Here is an 18,162-nt window from a genome sequence, read left to right on the forward strand (position 1 = left end):
TATCGAGGCACAACGTCCGAACAGTAAAGGTGCGAATTCATGGGACGCTCGTTTCAGCGTATCGCGAAATCACGTGATTTCGCGCTGACGCTAGCGTCAAGCAAAGAAAGCTGGATTTTCTCAGCTTTAGCGTCAAAGCCAAAGCAGCGCGAAGACGCCGAAATTTTGACGCTGTTTTCCTTTTCATGAATTTCAATTGACGCCGACGTCACGTGTGGTCATGCGACCTTCTTGCCGCTGAAAATGAGCGTCGAGCGTCAGCATGAAAAGGCACCTTAAGACATTGCAGTCAAAGCGAAATGAAATTGTCAAACGTAATCCGCGGATAGCAAAAGGTGCTCTGGTGGGAAAAACGAGCAGAACCGAATATACAGGGCCGACTAAGTAATACCAATGACACGGTTATAAATAGCTAGATGGCAGGCTCTCAGTATCGTTTTGTAAATTGATTGTGCAATCATGTTTTTTAATGAAAAACATTTCCGATATTTTTCTTTTTTTGAAATGTTTTTCTTTGTATAAAATTTTTGGATGCTGCCACTTAAAATCATGATTGTGTGCAAGACGGTGTTTGCTCACAACCGAATGATTATCTACATTTTTCCTGATATCACATCGATGTTCTTTGATGCGTGTTTCTAAATGCCTTTTTGTCTGGCCAATATATACTGCATCACAATTTGCACAATCAATCTTATAAACTAACTCTGTCTGGCTGAGATTCGGCAACCCGTCCTTGCCCTTTCTAATGACACAGTCTAATCTCTTCGGGATGGTGTGAAGAACTCTAAAGTTCATGTTTCGCATTGTACAGCTAACATTCTCGTTAAGACCCCGTATGTAAGGTACAGTAATGCACCTTCGAGGATCTTGGGCCACTTCGTTACTGACAGGATCATTGTTGTTACGATTTCGCAATTCACCAAGTCGGACATTGACATATTTATCAACAATTTTCTTCGGGTAACAATTATTAATAAGGATCTTTTTTATTTCACTAATATTAGACTTGTGAAACCGCACGTCGGACAAAAGAATCGCCCGATCAACCAAATTCCTTACGATGTTAATTTTATATTTCATAGGATGGCTTGAAAAATAATTTATATACCGGCCCGAGAAAGTTGGTTTACGGAACCAATTCGTGAGCAATGCGCCTCTCTCGCGGATGACCGTGGTATCAAGGAAACTCAATTTACCAAGGTCGGTAAATGACGCGTCGGTAGCGACGCTACATAAGGTCTTCCGCCGCACTTCGAGCTGTTTGGATCCAAAATGGCGACCACAACGCTCAGCTGATCGAAGGTCCATAGATAGACGCGACGACAGGTACGTCGCGTATATCTACGGACCTTGAGCTAATCAGCCAAAAAATATAATGTTTGATTTTTAGGTAAATGTTAATGTTTAGGCTGTTTAAAAGTTAAGTTAAATTAAAAAAACAAAAATAAATAATACTTGATCGAAATTAGAAAAATAAACAGCATGCATTCTCAAATATATTAACTAATTTTATTACTAACTCTTAATTATAAACACATTGAGTGTTTAAAATAATTAGATTAGAAATTAAATTTTCCAATAATCTTCTATTTTTATTAATAAACATGTAATTATAATAATTAAAATAATAACTCAAATAATACATTTTAAATGGACTTTAACTGGCGATTAAAATATTGCAAAAAAATATTTATTTAAATAATATTGCTATTAAAATAAATATTTAAAAACAATAACAATATTACTTTGTAAATAATTTTGATTTTTAGATAATAGATTGCCTATAAGCACTTTTTGAAGCAAATGATTTATTTTTCGTTAAACGTATTTTTTTTTTTTGATCGTTAACAAAAATAATTTGTCGAATATGAATATATCGACGTAAAATATTGTAGAAGAAATTACAAGGTTTAGTACGTTCCGCACAAATGTTTGAGATAGTTAATTCTTTATAAGGTGCCCATTTTTCGATCATTTGTAATAAATGCTCAAATAATCGAGGGTGCAGAGCACATCTATCAAAATGCGCTTGCAAATGACCTTCAACTAAAGAAATATAGTTAAATATACTATTTGAAGGATTTTCTAAGAATCCAAAAGAAAGAGCTTTGGTATAAAACAAATACTGACCATTATCATCAGTAAAAGCTTTTAAACAATCACTACAAGCGTATTTTTTTCGTAAAACATAAGAAATTGCACTTCCTAGTACGTTGTTTATAATATTACACTCTAATCTATTCGTTATTGGGGTTACATAAGTGTAATTTTGTGTATTTTCATAAACGGGGGAATACATACAATCCTCTGGCGAAATCCCAATTAAATCTTTTCCTTCCTTTGGTTCTTTTGATAAAAAAAATTGAACGTAATGCTCATCATTATCATCTTCATAATTTTTTTTAGTTTTTCGAGTGTCTATAAATTGACATAATGTAATCAGTCGTAGACACCGTTTAGTTTCTAAAGCAGTTGGATTATCGTTTCCATGTCGACGTAAAGTCGAAAACAAATTTTCTATGGCATCTTGATTAAGGCGAGAGGTTAAAAAAAAGTTATATCCAGTTTTAAATAATAAATTCACGAGTGTTATAGTATTTAAAACTGACATTTTTATACCCGTCTGAACTGGTTTCCATGACTTGCCAATTATTATATTTTCTATTAAATCTAAAAAATCATCAATAATAGCTATTTTTACGTTTTTATTACTTAAATTTATAGCTTCACTTTGGTATCTGCTATTCATTACATCAAACCAAGCTCGAACCTTTCTTATAAACCAAGCTGTAGTTTCAGCTTCTTTATCTATCATTTTCAGTTCAATCAAAGTTTCCAGAGCAACGGCAGTTCTTACATTAAATATATGCGCTGCTGGTGGTACTTGCATTTTATTAAAAGAAGAAGGCCTTAAAATCTCAGCTGTTATATTTGGTGCTAATTTTAAATCACTATGTCGTTCTTGAATTGCAACTAATTCTTCAAGGTATTTAAATCGTACTTCATTACATGGCAAATTTTCAGACTCTACAATTGATCGAGCTATTATAATGATGGAATTATTGGTTAACGCCATTCGTAAATTTTTTAAAAAATGTGGAACATCTGGAAAGATATAAAAAGAATTACCAGTTCGTACAGGATGATCTATAAACGGTACAACGTTATCCCTCGAAACATTTACTCCTAAGTTGCGCCATATAGCTTGATTTTTCGGACCCATATCACAGACTAATCCATGAACCCTAAAGCCTATTTTCTCGATTTCTTCAACAATTTCTAAAAGTAATTGGGTCATTACACAATCATCTGAAGATTTAGACGTCAGATGCCACGAAATAATTTGCTTCCAGTTTTCTGTTAGTCCTCTGAGCATAAAAACAACAACAGTAGTGCTTAGTTTTGCTCCTTCTTCACACGTTGTTTGTCCAATAAATGACCCTGTAGTTATAGATTAAAAATATATATTTCAATTTTAACGTACTTTGGATTTTGAACCAATGGGTTACGCCTATGAACTGTATAGAGAGACAAGGAAATGACTAAATAACAAAATATGAGAAAAAAATTATGTTATTATTATTACAATTTTTTTACTCTAATACTATTACTTATAGGTATCATTATTAATACTATTATCAAAATCATTATTTTAATTACAATTATTATTCTTACAATTATTATTAATATTAATATTATTATTATACAATTGAAAATATATTCTATTTATTAATAAAGAGACTGTAGAAAAACACTCATGAATTAGTACTTGTATACAGAGATATACAGAGTGTAGGAGTTTCTTTTAATAAGGATGCTAAGAATACCTATTTTTGTAATCATATTTTGTAATCATTAGTCGTAATATAAATATAAACTTCAGTTTGTATCATATATACCTGTGCTAACATCATACTCCAAGGATTTTTTAATGTCCATTTCATCCATCAAAACTACACTATCACTTTGATGCGTAGATGAATGAGTTTTCTTTTTCTTTGCCATTAATGAAAGGACGTCTTTTAACAGACCAGGAGAGAAATCAAGTTTACTGATGTGTTTGCATAAAGTAGAATAAGCTGGTAAAGGTAACTGGAGGTCTTTTTTCAAATATAAATAGGCCTTCCATCCAACTGTAAACAGAAAGTATCAAAATTAGTGTTAATTCCATACAAAAACTAACATTACTTTATTTAAAAATTGAGGGAATTACCAGCGTATCTTATTTGTATTGCAAATTTTAAGCATTCAGGAGACCATTTTGGTTGATGTGGATTAGATAATCCTGCAGCAAATTTCTTGAAAAATGGAATCTTTTCCAATTTTCCAGATAAGGTACAACATTTTTTCTTATAAGATTTCATTTTTGTTGTCATTTTTAGTCGTAATAATTTTTCATTTTCATATTTCGACTTTAGCATATTAGCTTTTGCACGCTCTTTTTCTAATTGCAGTTGCAAGTATTTTATTTCATTAGCTTGTCGGATAGTACCTTCTTCATTAGAAACGTATTTTGTTTGTAACATAAGTGTGTCACTGTCACCATCAGTTTGAATGCTTGTATCTGTGACCATTTTTGCTGATGGAAAATGTTCATTTAGTGAATTTCCATCGATAACGTTCTCATTATCCCTAATATTACTGTTGAAATTAGTTAAAATCACCGGATTAAAGTCTTGAACATAATCATTTTCAAATAGATTTTCGTGAGGAGTTTGTTGCCCTGCAAATAATAAATGTAATTAAAAAATAATTATTATTATCTAATATTCACAGATATTGAATAAAAATATATGATTCTGCAATAATTCTTACCAACTGCTAACTGGTTATTGAATGTAATTGTTGAATTTTCATCATTAAAAATAGTTGGAACAGCGTTTGGTTTTAATTTTCGCCATTTATCCTCTCGGTGGTTTTCAAATTGGGAGTCATCAAAGTGACGCTACATAAAATAAAGAGTGATAATTATAATACTTGCTCGAAATTTAAATTATAATATTTTTAATTGACATAATTCATTTACATACCTCGCATAACCTCGAAGTCGGTGCTATACTTTTGCCGCATTTTTCGAGCCATACTTGATTTCGTTGCTTGTCTTTGGGAAACCGAAACATACGAAACCCATTTTCACTGCGATTCTTGCAATGTTTTGCACAGCAGCCTACCATTGCAGCTTTTCGTCTTTATTCCGACGAGACACGTGTCCGTGCAGTGCCGTACACCATCAGCGCGAATGGCGAACTACGCACACAGTAACAACTATTGTACGACGTGCACTAATACACAGTCACTGGATCCAAAATGGCGGCCGTCGGAAGACCTTAGTAGCGTCGCTACCGACGCGTCATTTACCGACCTTGCAATTTACCATCCCTGGTAACAGTGGTAACCATATCCGATAGAAAACGATTAAAAACGGCTATATCTGTATCGTTTTTAATCGTATCTTATCGGTTCTATCGTTGCATATTTAGAAGACAGATAAAACATTAATCGAATCGAATCGGTTTCTATCGTTTTAGGTCCGAATAAGAAAATAACTATACAAATTTTATAGTTATGAATCGTTTTCTATATGTACAATTATTGCCCATCTGAATCAATCGTATATACACGATATAATATGTATCGTTATTTATGGTAATAATTTTACCGTATGCATTAATACGGATATATAAGAATAAAATGATAGACATCTTATCGATATTTATATGACTTAACCGAACCGATACATCTATCGTTTCTTATCAGGATCTTCTGACATACAACTTATCATTATGGCAGCAAATCGGTTCGTTTTCTATCGTATATTAATGATATAAATTGAATCGTTTGAAAACCTACTTTGTATATGTTTGTATAAAGTTAAAACGATAGACATCTCGTCGATATTTATACGATTTAACCGAACCGATACATCTATCGTTTCTTATCAGGATTTTCCGACATACAACTTATCATTTTCTGTACGGCAGCAAATCGGTTCGTTTTCTATCGTATATTAATGATATAAATTGAATCGTTTGAAAACCTTCTACTTTGCATATATTTTTATAAGGTTAAAACGATAGACATCTCGTCGATATTTATACGACTTAACCGAACCGTCACATCTATCGTTTCTTATCAGGATTTTCCGACATACAACTTATCATCTTCGAAAACAAAGTTCGTCGAAGTATTTTTATGTGTGTGTGTGTGTGTGATTTGTTATTAAGATTAAAATAATAAAATATTTTATTTGTATTTTAGTGCAATTTTAAATAAGACGTTTCTAATGTAAATGTTGTTTTTATTTCTCTAATAACCGTGAAAAGTTTGGCCGTTGGCTTCCTGGTGCTGTTGTCGCAAAGGTGGAAGCTTAATTATTAAAAAAAAAATGCAGTTCTTTCTTTATCATAGAAAGATCTCTGATACGGTTTATTTTTCTTTTACACGGTTATAATCCGGTGGCATGCAGAGTAGCAAACATCTAAAGATGTTCTGACTGATATATAGCTGAGAAATTTCAAATTTTTCCAATTTTTTTCTGACAAGGCATCGTAAATAAACGGTTCACTATTAACCATATTAAAAAGACAATTATAGCTACTTTAATACCATTAAAAATTATAGAAACCGATGCACCACTAATAAGAAATTTAGGATGCAAGCCCATGTGTATTGTATCGAGAATTTCTTATAGAGTATCGTGAATAAACGAAACTTCAATTATGTTAAAAACTGAATGAGACCGATATAAAGGTAATAAGAAATTTCCGATAGAATCCCAAGTATTTTGCAACATGAGTTTCTGATCAAATACCGTAAATAAATGATTCACTAATTATATTAAAAACGATAGAAACTGATATATAGCTGATAAGATATTTACAATAGGATTCCAAGTATTTTGTAACGTGAGTTTCTGATAGAGTACCGTAAGTAAACGATTCACTAACCATATTAAAAACGATAGAAACTGATGTGCAGCTGAGAAGACATTTACGATAAGATTCCAAGTATTTTGTAACGTGAGTTTCTGATAGAATACCGTAAATAAACGATTCACTAATGTTGTTGTTAGGGTCTTTAAACAAGTCAATACGGTTACAATTGAGATTTATTATAATGCTTTGTAAACAACTGAGTACAGTGGCCAAACTAAAAATGCGAACTGATCGAGGCAAGCGTCGTGCTCAGTCTGGGGGGAAGTTAACGAACGCGGGAAAAGTTACGGTAGCGCGCATACGCAGTGTATCCAACGGAAGATCAAAATAAGCATAGACAATACAAATATATGAGATGAGATCTTAATAGAAAACTAATACAATTTTCTCCACAACACTCTCCCTAAAACTGTATTCGGGTTACATAAGACCAATTTTATAACTAAGTTCTTTTAAACGCAACGGTCCTACAGACTTTGTGAACATATCAGCTACTTGATTATTCGTTTCGATATATTCTAATACAATCTTCTTTTCCGACACCAATTCTCGAATGTAGTGATATCTCACTGCGATGTGCTTCGTTCTTTTGTGTTGTTCAGGATTGTTAGCTAGACGAATCGCAGCTTGATTGTCCACGAGGAGGCGAGCTTGAATTCCAGGTTTGAATTCGTTTACAATGTTATGCAACCATACTAGCTCCTTGGCCGCTGTGGATGCCGCCACATACTCAGCCTCCGTTGTCGACAAGGCTACACAGTTTTGTCGCTGACTACTCCATGTAATAGCTCCATTTCCCAAAGTTGACACATAACCGGTAGTGGAGCGCCTTGTTAACACATCTCCCGCATAGTCTGCATCAGTAAATATAGTCAAATAATTATCAAAGGACTTACTATAAGTAATACCTAGCCCTACTGTTCCGCTTAAATATCTAAGGATACGTTTAACAAATTTCCATAAGCCTATTGTTGGTTTCGACATTTGCTGAGCTGCCTTTCCAACCGCAAAGGCCAAGTCAGGTCTTGTAGTAACTACAAGGTACATAAGACGCCCAATGGCAGAGGCAATAGGATGTTCGACGTCGGCTTCCTTCTCATCATATAAAATATTCAATGATGCCTGATCTGCAGGTACTTTTGAAGATCGACAATCATCCATCTCGAACATTTCCAACGTCTTTCGTGCATAGGCAGCTTGATGAATTTTGATATCTCCATTGTCCAAGCGTTCTATTCAGTGATGTCTTTCTTCCGGTGTGCAAGGACTAGTCCGTCATCAACATAAACGCCAATAATCATCCAACTTCCATCAGCATTTCGTTTAATGAATACACATGGATCAAATGGACATCTCGTGAAACCGATGGACTCCAAGAACTGACTCAATTTTTCATGCCAACACCGAGGTGCCTGTTTGAGTCCGTACAAGCTCCGAATCAGTTTGCATATCCGTCCTGACCCATCATCATAGCCTTCCGGTTGTACCATGAAGATCGACTCCTCCAACTTTCCATTTAAGAAGGCCGTTTTACAGTCAAATTGACTGATTTCCAGATTGTCTGCAGCAGCCAACCAAAGTAATAGTCGTATCGTATCGTATCGAACTACAGGACTGAAAGTTTCCGTATAGTTTACGCCATAAACCTGCTCGTATCCCTTAATAACCAGACGAGCTTTAAAACGATCAATTTCTCCATTGGCTTTGGCTTTAATACAGTAAACCCATTTTACTGATAGAGGATGCATATCTTGATTAAGCTCCACTAGCTCCCACGTACCATTCTTCCTATGAGAATTCATCTCGTCATCCATCGCTTTAATCCAGCTCTCTCTCTCCGGTACTTGTAATGCTTCATTGTAGGAGTTCGGCTCGACAGGGGATTTATGAAACATGTAAACAAATTGTTGCGGTGCTTGAAGTGTTGCTCGATTTCTCAACTGATACGTTGACTTCGATTGGTCTTCATTTCTTCCTCTTTTCGCTTGACCGTTCTGTTCTTGATTTTCTTCCTGTGTACATTTTCCTTGAAATTCCTTTTCTTGTAAGCTTTCATCTTCTTTCTCTCCCTGGTTCAAATCTATCAATGCTTCCGGAACAGCGACTTCACGAAATTCAACATCTCGGCTAATTTCAACTCGTGTCTCATCCGGTATCCAAACACGATAGTTTCCAGTAATGTCTTCGTATCCTACAAAAATTCCTCGCTTACTTGTCGTTCCAAACTTCTTGTCATTCCTTTTCTGTTTTGGTACTCGTACAAAGCATTCACTTCCAAAAATCTTCAAATGATGTAAAGGATATTCGCGATTAAACCAAGCTTCATAAGGTGTTTTCCCTTTTTCCCGTGACTTTCCCGAACGATTCAGAATATATCCAGCACAGTTCAATGCTTCTGCCCAAAAGCGTCTAGACATCCCATGCGTTAATAACATCGTTCGTGACATCTCAATTAGGGTCCGATTTTCCCTTTCTGCACGCCCATTTTGTTGAGGTGTATAAGTTGCTGACCTTCCTATCTCGATGCCATTCTTCTTTGCCACTTCAACGAAAGCTTGATCAGTGTATTCCGTTCCGTTATCTGACATAATAGTTTTGATCATGTTTCCAGTCTGAGTGTGAATATATTTAACATACTGTTCAAAACATGATGCGACTTCATTCTTATGGCGAATAAAATAAACTTTTCGATACTGTGTGAAATCGTCTTTAAATGTCACAAAAAATCGGTATCCACTCCATGACGGTTCCTCCATGGGTCCACAGACATCCGTTACGACCAGCTCACCTGCTTTACTTGCTTTTGGCATTTCTCGAAAATTAGTACGTTGACATTTTCCAAAGGAGCATCCATCGCAATATTCCGTTCCATCCAATGACGACGTTTCAATACCCTTTGATGTCAAGAGTTCTTTCACGTGAGTTTTACTCTGGTGACCCATCTGTTCGTGCCATACTTGTAGAGAATTCTCCTTCCGACTGCGCGCCACAAAGCTGTGTTCCTGATTGAGAATTACATCAATATCCAAGATGTACATATCGTTTTTCCTGTAACCTTCAACAATGAGTGATCCATTCTTCTTAAATAACCATTTGTCACCTACAATGGTCTGCATGAATCCTTTCTCAGCAACAGCTCTAACCGAGAATAAATTAGCTTTCATTTCAGGAACAAACATGACACTTTGGAAATAATGTTCTTTTCCATCTACATGTGAACGTATTCTAATTTGTCCGCTACCTTCCGCTGACACCTTACGACCATCGCCCAATTCAAAAGTAATAGTTTCTTTCAACTTTTCGTAATTCACAAAATATTCAATTGGCCAGCAGACATGCTCTGTACACCCTGAATCAATGATCCACTTCGTTGTGTCGGACGTATTCGAAAATCGCGTACTCACCATAGCAAGGCCATGAGTTTCTTCCTTTTGCTTATCTTCACTCTTACCGTCTTTCTTCTTCTGTGAGCAGTCACGACGTAAGTGTGGGCCTCCGCAAGTCCAGCATTTTAATTTTATTTTATAACTGTCGCCCTTATCCTTCTTGTGTGTCCTCTGAGCAGCGCTTCCTCCTGCAGCATTTCCCTTCAATTGCTTCTTTGCCACCAAGGCTGATTCGGCACCCACGTTCATGTCGCTGATTCCTAATCTCGTTTCTTCAACCATCAGTCTAGATATGAGCTTATCCAAGGTTCGCTCGACAGCAGGGGTCGAATCCCAAGCGCTATGAAAATGTCGAAATGCGGGAGGTAAGGTATTCAATACTGTCGTTATCAGCATTGTATCAGAAATCAGCTCATTAAGCTCTTGTAATCGACGAGCGAATGATTCTAATTTGCTTACGTGAGTTGCAATATCATCGCCAGGATTGTAACGATACTCACGAAACAGCGTCTGAAGCAAGTAAACTGAATCCGCAGATTTCTGTTCATAAATATTCAATAACTTTACCCACATATCTCGTGCTGTATCACACGTCATAACCAACGACAATGGTTTTTTGTCTAACGTTGTGACCAAAATTGCTTTTGCTACCTTATTCGCCAATGATCACGTGATCGTGAGATGACGCTGATTGGTCAGGGTGAATTGTGCTTATGTAGCTACTGCCATATTGAATTATACATAGCGACAACGCGTGTACACATGCAACGACACATGTGTTTCACTGTCATCTTATAGAGGTTAGCACATTTTACTTTGACGTATTTTTATTATTTATAGGCTTTTATTCAACGAATTATTGTTATTGCATTATTAAATGCTTTGCATTAATTATTGCACATTTTTTGTTCAGACTCGCGATGCCAACCTTTTGTGCGGCAAATCGCTGTACCAATAACAGTAATAAAGGTTACTCTGTCTTTGATTTTCCATCAAACAAAGAGTTACGACAGAAATGGATAGCAGCGCTTGGGAAGGGCTCGGATTGGCGACCCACATTTCAAAGAATTTGTGAGGTGAGTGATAAAAATTAATTTTCATTAGTTTATTATCAGCTGTAAAAGGAATAGAGCTTTTAATAACTAGTGTTTCTAATTTATATTTGTCCTATTTCTCAGTCCTGTAATATTTTTCTTATATTTCAGGTCCATTTCAATTCAGTGGATATACAGCTCGTTGCTGGACGGAAGCAATTATGTGAAAATGCCATACCATGCCATTTCTGTGTATGCCCGTATGATAAGGAGATTAATAAAAAAAATAAATTAAGGAAGAAGTCCACCAAGCCATTCGAAACTGCAGATCATGCGTATTGTTCAGAAAAGAAGTCTTTACCTCTTCAACTCCGCTCCTCTAATAATACTTTGCCACACACTTATATATCCGAACACAATTATTTTGCTCACACTGGGAAGGAGAATAAGGAGTATTTTATAAAAGAAGTGTTTAATGATGCAAAGAAAAAATTGGGCTTAGTAAATAGTGAAAGAAATAGACATGTTGATCACTGCCCATTATTGAAGAGTCCGATTTCTATAGACCAATTATGGACAGAATCAAATATGGATATAAATCAGAATGAATCAAACTTGGATATGAATCACAATGAATTAGATATAAATTCAAGACAAGCTTTAATTTCTAAGATAGATACTTTGTCAAAAAACAATGAAAATCTGAAGTTGAAGTTAAATGAAATACGGATGACTCAAACTAGGAAGATAAATGACCAAGATGCAAAACTAAAAGAAGTTACCGCTGATAACAAAGCTTTAAAAAAACAACTAGAGAAACTCAATCAACAGATCATAAGAATCAATTCATCAGTTGATAAATTAACATCAAGACCAAGTCAATATTCTGACAAATCAATTATAAAAGGGCTTAGCCTTTGGACTGCATGTGGTACAAGCGGATACAATCGAGTTAGGAAAGCATTTGATGTTGAGCTCCCTGCACCAAGAACACTTCAGAGAAAAATTCAAAATATTTCATTCAACCCAGGAATCCTGGAGGATATTTTCTTGTGTCTAGAAAGTAGAATCAACAATATGGAGGAGAGAAGTAAACTTTGTTGTTTTGTCTTCGATGAAATGAGTATAGAGCCTAAAATTGAGTACGATCGAGGTAGTGATTCAAACATGGGATACTGTACTCTTCCAGCCCTTCCAATTGCAGCATCCAAGGCTTTGCTATTTCTTATTGCTGGAGTCTATAAACGATATAAACAAGTTTTTGCGTACCATTTCACATCAACTTCTACAGACAGTGCAACTGTAAAAGACTTTATTTTATCCCTGTTAGAAAAATGTGAAACTTCTGGGCTTTACGTGCTTGTATTAGTTTGTGACATGGGAAACAGAGGTATTTTAAACCAGCTGGGCTTCAGTTGCCGTAAAAATGATATTTAATACAGTATACAGCATCCTTTTAATAAGAAGGAGAAGTTATTTGCTTTGCCTGATGTAGTTCATGTATTTAAAAATCTAAAAGGAATGCTCATGAAAATTGGGATTATTACTCTTCCGGATGAATTGGTTCGTGAATATGGTTTACCAACGGAAACTATAGATATGAATTTGATCGAATGGCTTGATGAACAACAGTCTGACATGGGCTTGAAATTTGCACCAAAATTGAAGAAGAAAAATATTAAAGCAAATCATTTAAAAAAAATGAAAGTTTATACTACAACCTCAGTATTAAATGAACAGACAGCAAGTGGTCTTTTCCGATATGGTGAATTACTTCAGGATCCTGTCATGATAACGACAGGTTGGTTTATATTGATTTTGCGACACTGGTTTAAAATTGTGACTTCCAGAAACAGACGTTTTGCTCTCAGTTTCCACAACATGGATGCTTATACAACTTCCATTAAAATCATCCAACTAGTGAACAATATATTTAAAAATGCTGACTTGGGAGAGAATTGGAAAGTAACTCGGTCTCACGTAATAATGTACTGTGATTGTATATTGGAAATTCAAAACTACCTTTTGCAAGAGAAATCTTTCGAATTTGTATATCTTGGTAATTTGACTCAAGATTCAGTTGAAAATAAATTCTCTCAAGTTCGATCAAGTTGTCCTAAGTCTACAGCAAGAGACTTCAAGTACCGCCTAAAAAATTTGAGCATATCTGGGGAAGCCACTCGTATTTCAAATTCCAGTTACGACCATGATGACAGCCCCACATTGATCAGTCTCATGCAGAAAATTGAAAGGCCAAACACAAAACAAACTTCCGAACTTTCTATTAAACTGCCAAAACTGCAAGACTGTCCATCCTTGTCCTTGGAAGAAGAAGAAACCTTATACAAGATGTGTGGATATGTTCTCCGTAAGCTGCAGTCAAGTATAAAATGTAAAGTATGTTACAATAGTTTACTACACCAGAGACCTGTAGATCATCCCAAAGCTGGACTTTTGCTTGTATGTGAATTTGTAGAAGCTGCATTAGTACGAGTGTCTGATGAAGTGTATCAGATTCTTCATGGTGCAGAATCAATTATAATGGCTTCTGAGAACATAATGAAAGATTTAGGAGGATCACTCAAATGTACTTTGGAAAGTCATATAATGAAGGAATTATCTTCATTTCCATTGTCTACATGTCATGACCAAAGACAAACATTAATTTCAAGATTTCTTAGCATGCGACTCCGTCAATTACTACCTTGCCCAAAAAGTAACCAGAATACTGCATTTGCTAGTAAAAGTATGGGTTCAAGATTACTTGCTGACGCTTTTAATCCACGTCCCAGATAAAAACTTAAGAGTTTATATTATTAAGTAAATTCCATTTTGTGCAATTTTTTTATTTTATGTTTTTGTCAATTCTAATATTTCTAGATTTTTAGTTCTTATTCTTGAGAGTGATTTAAATTCAAATTTAAATACATTATTAAATATATTATTATTTATAATATTAAGTAAATCCATATTGTGCAATTTTTTTATTTTAAATGCATATATTATTTTTCACACTTTTGTGACATTGTGCCAAAAATTTAGTTCTTATTTTTTACTAATTTAGATGTTAAATTAGGTACATACATATATTATTAAGTATATTATTGTCTAAGTAGATTCCATGTTGTGCAACTTCTTTTTATTTTAAATGGATATATTGTTCCTCACAATTCTGTGATATTTCTCACATTTTAGTTCCTATTCTTGAGAGTGATTTATAATTAATTTCAAGTTACATATATTATTAAGTATATTATTTTGACTATGTTATTAAATAGATTCCCCATGTTACGCAATTTCTCTGTAAACGTCAAATAGATGTACTATTAATAGAATTTTGTTGAAATATAAAAATAAACATTTTTTTATTAAATAAATGTGTATTTTATTTCATATCAATTCAAAATTATGTTACAAAATTATATTATTTAATATTAATTCAAAATTATATATAGATATGTCACAAAATCATATTATTTAATATCAATTCAAAATTAGGTATGTCACAAAATCATATTTAATATTAATTCAAAATTATGTTGCAAAATCATATTATTTCATATCAAATCAAATTTATGTTACAAAATCATATTATTTTATATCTATTCTAAATTATGTTACAAAATCATATTATTTCCATATTTGATTCTGTCAATAATTGCTCTAGAGAACTCCTCGGACTCTTCAATAATGGGCAGTGATCAGCATGTGTATTTCTTTTACTATTTACCCAACCCAATTTTTTCTTTGCATCATTAGACATTTCTTTTACAAAATACCCTTTATTCTTCTTTCCAGTGTCAGCAAAATAATTGTGTTCGGATATATAAGTGTGTGGCAAAGTATTATTAGAGGAGCGGAGTTGCAGAGGTAAAGACTTCTTTTCTGAACAATACGCATGGTCTGCAGTTTCGAATGGCTTGGTGGACTTCTTCCTTAATTTATTTTTTTTACTAGTCTCCTTATCATACGGGCATACACAGAAATGGCATGGTATGGCATTTTCACATAATTGCTTCCGTCCAGCAACGAGCTGTATATCCACTGAATTGAAATGGACCTGAAATATAAGAAAAATATACAGGACTGAGAAATAGGACAAATATAAATTAGAAACACTAGTTATTAAAAGCTCTATTCCTTTTACAGCTGATAATAAACTAATGAAAATTAATTTTTATCACTCACCTCACAAATTCTTTGAAATGTGGGTCGCCAATCCGAGCCCTTCCCAAGCGCTGCTATCCATTTCTGTCGTAACTCTTTGTTTGATGGAAAATCAAAGACAGAGTAACCTTTATTACTGTTATTGGTACAGCGATTTGCCGCACAAAAGGTTGGCATCGCGAGTCTGAACAAAAAATGTGCAATAATTAATGCAAAGCATTTAATAATGCAATAACAATAATTCGTTGAATAAAAGCCTATAAATAATAAAAATACGTCAAAGTAAAATGTGCTAACCTCTATAAGATGACAGTGAAACACATGTGTCGTTGCATGTGTACACGCGTTGTCGCTATGTATAATTCAATATGGCAGTAGCTACATAAGCACAATTCACCCTGACCAATCAGCGTCATCTCACGATCACGTGATCATTGGCGAATAAGGTAGCAAAAGCAATTTTGGTCACAACGTTAGACAAAAAACCATTGTCGTTGGTTATGACGTGTGATACAGCACGAGATATGTGGGTAAAGTTATTGAATATTTATGAACAGAAATCTGCGGATTCAGTTTACTTGCTTCAGACGCTGTTTCGTGAGTATCGTTACAATCCTGGCGATGATATTGCAACTCACGTAAGCAAATTAGAATCATTCGCTCGTCGATTACAAGAGCTTAATGAGCTGATTTCTGATACAATGCTGATAACGACAGTATTGAATACCTTACCTCCCGCATTTCGACATTTTCATAGCGCTTGGGATTCGACCCCTGCTGTCGAGCGAACCTTGGATAAGCTCATATCTAGACTGATGGTTGAAGAAACGAGATTAGGAATCAGCGACATGAACGTGGGTGCCGAATCAGCCTTGGTGGCAAAGAAGCAACTGAAGGGAAATGCTGCAGGAGGAAGCGCTGCTCAGAGGACACACAAGAAGGATAAGGGCGACAGTTATAAAATAAAATTAAAATGCTGGACTTGCGGAGGCCCACACTTACGTCGTGACTGCTCACAGAAGAAGAAAGACGGTAAGAGTGAAGATAAGCAAAAGGAAGAAACTCATGGCCTTGCTATGGTGAGTACGCGATTTTCGAATACGTCCGACACAACGAAGTGGATCATTGATTCAGGGTGTACAGAGCATGTCTGCTGGCCAATTGAATATTTTGTGAATTACGAAAAGTTGAAAGAAACTATTACTTTTGAATTGGGCGATGGTCGTAAGGTGTCAGCGGAAGGTAGCGGACAAATTAGAATACGTTCACATGTAGATGGAAAAGAACATTATTTCCAAAGTGTCATGTTTGTTCCTGAAATGAAAGCTAATTTATTCTCGGTTAGAGCTGTTGCTGAGAAAGGATTCATGCAGACCATTGTAGGTGACAAATGGTTATTTAAGAAGAATGGATCACTCATTGTTGAAGGTTACAAGAAAAACGATATGTACATCTTGGATATTTATGTAATTCTCAATCAGGAACACAGCTTTGTGGCGCGCAGTCGGAAGGAGAATTCTCTACAAGTATGGCACGAACAGATGGGTCACCAGAGTAAAACTCACGTGAAAGAACTCTTGACATCAAAGGGTATTGAAACGTCGTCATTGGATGGAACGGAATATTGCGATGGATGCTCCTTTGGAAAATGTCAACGTACTAATTTTCGAGAAATGCCAAAAGCAAGTAAAGCAGGTGAGCTGGTCGTAACGGATGTCTGTGGACCCATGGAGGAACCGTCATGGAGTGGATACCGATTTTTTGTGACATTTAAAGACGATTTCACACAGTATCGAAAAGTTTATTTTATTCGCCATAAGAATGAAGTCGCATCATGTTTTGAACAGTATGTTAAATATATTCACACTCAGACTGGAAACATGATCAAAACTATTATGTCAGATAACGGAACGGAATACACTGATCAAGCTTTCGTTGAAGTGGCAAAGAAGAATGGCATCGAGATAGGAAGGTCAGCAACTTATACACCTCAACAAAATGGGCGTGCAGAAAGGGAAAATCGGACCCTAATTGAGATGTCACGAACGATGTTATTAACGCATGGGATGTCTAGACGCTTTTGGGCAGAAGCATTGAACTGTGCTGGATATATTCTGAATCGTTCGGGAAAGTCACGGGAAAAAGGGAAAACACCTTATGAAGCTTGGTTTAATCGCGAATATCCTTTACATCATTTGAAGATTTTTGGAAGTGAATGCTTTGTACGAGTACCAAAACAGAAAAGGAATGACAAGAAGTTTGGAACGACAAGTAAGCGAGGAATTTTTGTAGGATACGAAGACATTACTGGAAACTATCGTGTTTGGATACCGGATGAGACACGAGTTGAAATTAGCCGAGATGTTGAATTTCGTGAAGTCGCTGTTCCGGAAGCATTGATAGATTTGAACCAGGGAGAGAAAGAAGATGAAAGCTTACAAGAAAAGGAATTTCAAGGAAAATGTACACAGGAAGAAAATCAAGAACAGAACGGTCAAGCGAAAAGAGGAAGAAATGAAGACCAATCGAAGTCAACGTATCAGTTGAGAAATCGAGCAACACTTCAAGCACCGCAACGATTTGTTTACATGTTTCATAAATCCCCTGTCGAGCCGAACTCCTACAATGAAGCATTAC

The 18,162-nt window shown here is 35.2% G+C and overlaps 2 protein-coding genes, 1 long non-coding RNA gene and 1 pseudogene across 6 annotated transcripts; 1 reads left to right on the plus strand and 3 right to left on the minus strand.

The window, feature by feature from the left end:
• Positions 1 to 1,201: 1,201 nt before the first annotated feature.
• LOC143905814 (uncharacterized) lies at positions 1,202 to 5,568 on the minus strand. 3 transcript variants are annotated; one of them, XM_077421417.1, is made up of 6 exons: positions 5,034 to 5,558; positions 4,819 to 4,948; positions 4,217 to 4,726; positions 3,903 to 4,136; positions 3,305 to 3,444; positions 3,076 to 3,108 (listed from the first exon to the last, which is right to left on the minus strand). In XM_077421417.1, the coding sequence occupies exons 1-6, from the start codon at positions 5,175 to 5,177 to the stop codon at positions 3,091 to 3,093; spliced, it is 1,176 nt and encodes a 391-aa protein (XP_077277543.1). In that variant the 5' UTR covers positions 5,178 to 5,558; the 3' UTR covers positions 3,076 to 3,090. The 3 variants fall into 3 exon arrangements, with proteins under 3 accessions (XP_077277542.1, XP_077277541.1, XP_077277543.1); XM_077421415.1 differs by having other exon boundaries at positions 1,657 to 3,444; positions 5,034 to 5,568; XM_077421416.1 differs by lacking the exons at positions 3,903 to 4,136; positions 4,217 to 4,726; positions 4,819 to 4,948; positions 5,034 to 5,558 and having other exon boundaries at positions 1,202 to 3,108; positions 3,305 to 3,410.
• A 1,790-nt stretch (positions 5,569 to 7,358) lies between these two features.
• Positions 7,359 to 8,099, minus strand: LOC143905788 (uncharacterized; annotated as a pseudogene).
• Positions 8,100 to 10,567: 2,468 nt separating this feature from the next.
• On the plus strand, positions 10,568 to 14,482 carry LOC143905797 (uncharacterized). 2 transcript variants are annotated; one of them, XM_077421391.1, is made up of 4 exons: positions 10,569 to 11,124; positions 11,238 to 11,400; positions 11,530 to 11,620; positions 13,616 to 14,482. In XM_077421391.1, exons 2-4 carry the CDS (start codon positions 11,245 to 11,247, stop codon positions 14,152 to 14,154), a joined length of 786 nt encoding a protein of 261 aa, XP_077277517.1. In that variant the 5' UTR covers positions 10,569 to 11,124; positions 11,238 to 11,244; the 3' UTR covers positions 14,155 to 14,482. The 2 variants fall into 2 exon arrangements, with proteins under 2 accessions (XP_077277516.1, XP_077277517.1); XM_077421390.1 differs by lacking the exon at positions 13,616 to 14,482 and having other exon boundaries at positions 10,568 to 11,124; positions 11,530 to 12,906.
• Positions 14,483 to 15,120: 638 nt separating this feature from the next.
• Positions 15,121 to 15,937, minus strand: LOC143905798 (uncharacterized). The gene is made up of 3 exons (XR_013259322.1): positions 15,823 to 15,937; positions 15,547 to 15,709; positions 15,121 to 15,418 (listed from the first exon to the last, which is right to left on the minus strand). It is a non-coding gene; the product is annotated as an uncharacterized LOC143905798 (long non-coding RNA).
• Positions 15,938 to 18,162: the final 2,225 nt, after the last annotated feature.

This window comes from Temnothorax americanus, unplaced genomic scaffold (genome assembly GCF_048541705.1).
Source record: "Temnothorax americanus isolate GAGA-0224 unplaced genomic scaffold, ASM4854170v1 Scaffold67, whole genome shotgun sequence".
Taxonomy (NCBI): domain Eukaryota; kingdom Metazoa; phylum Arthropoda; class Insecta; order Hymenoptera; family Formicidae; genus Temnothorax; species Temnothorax americanus.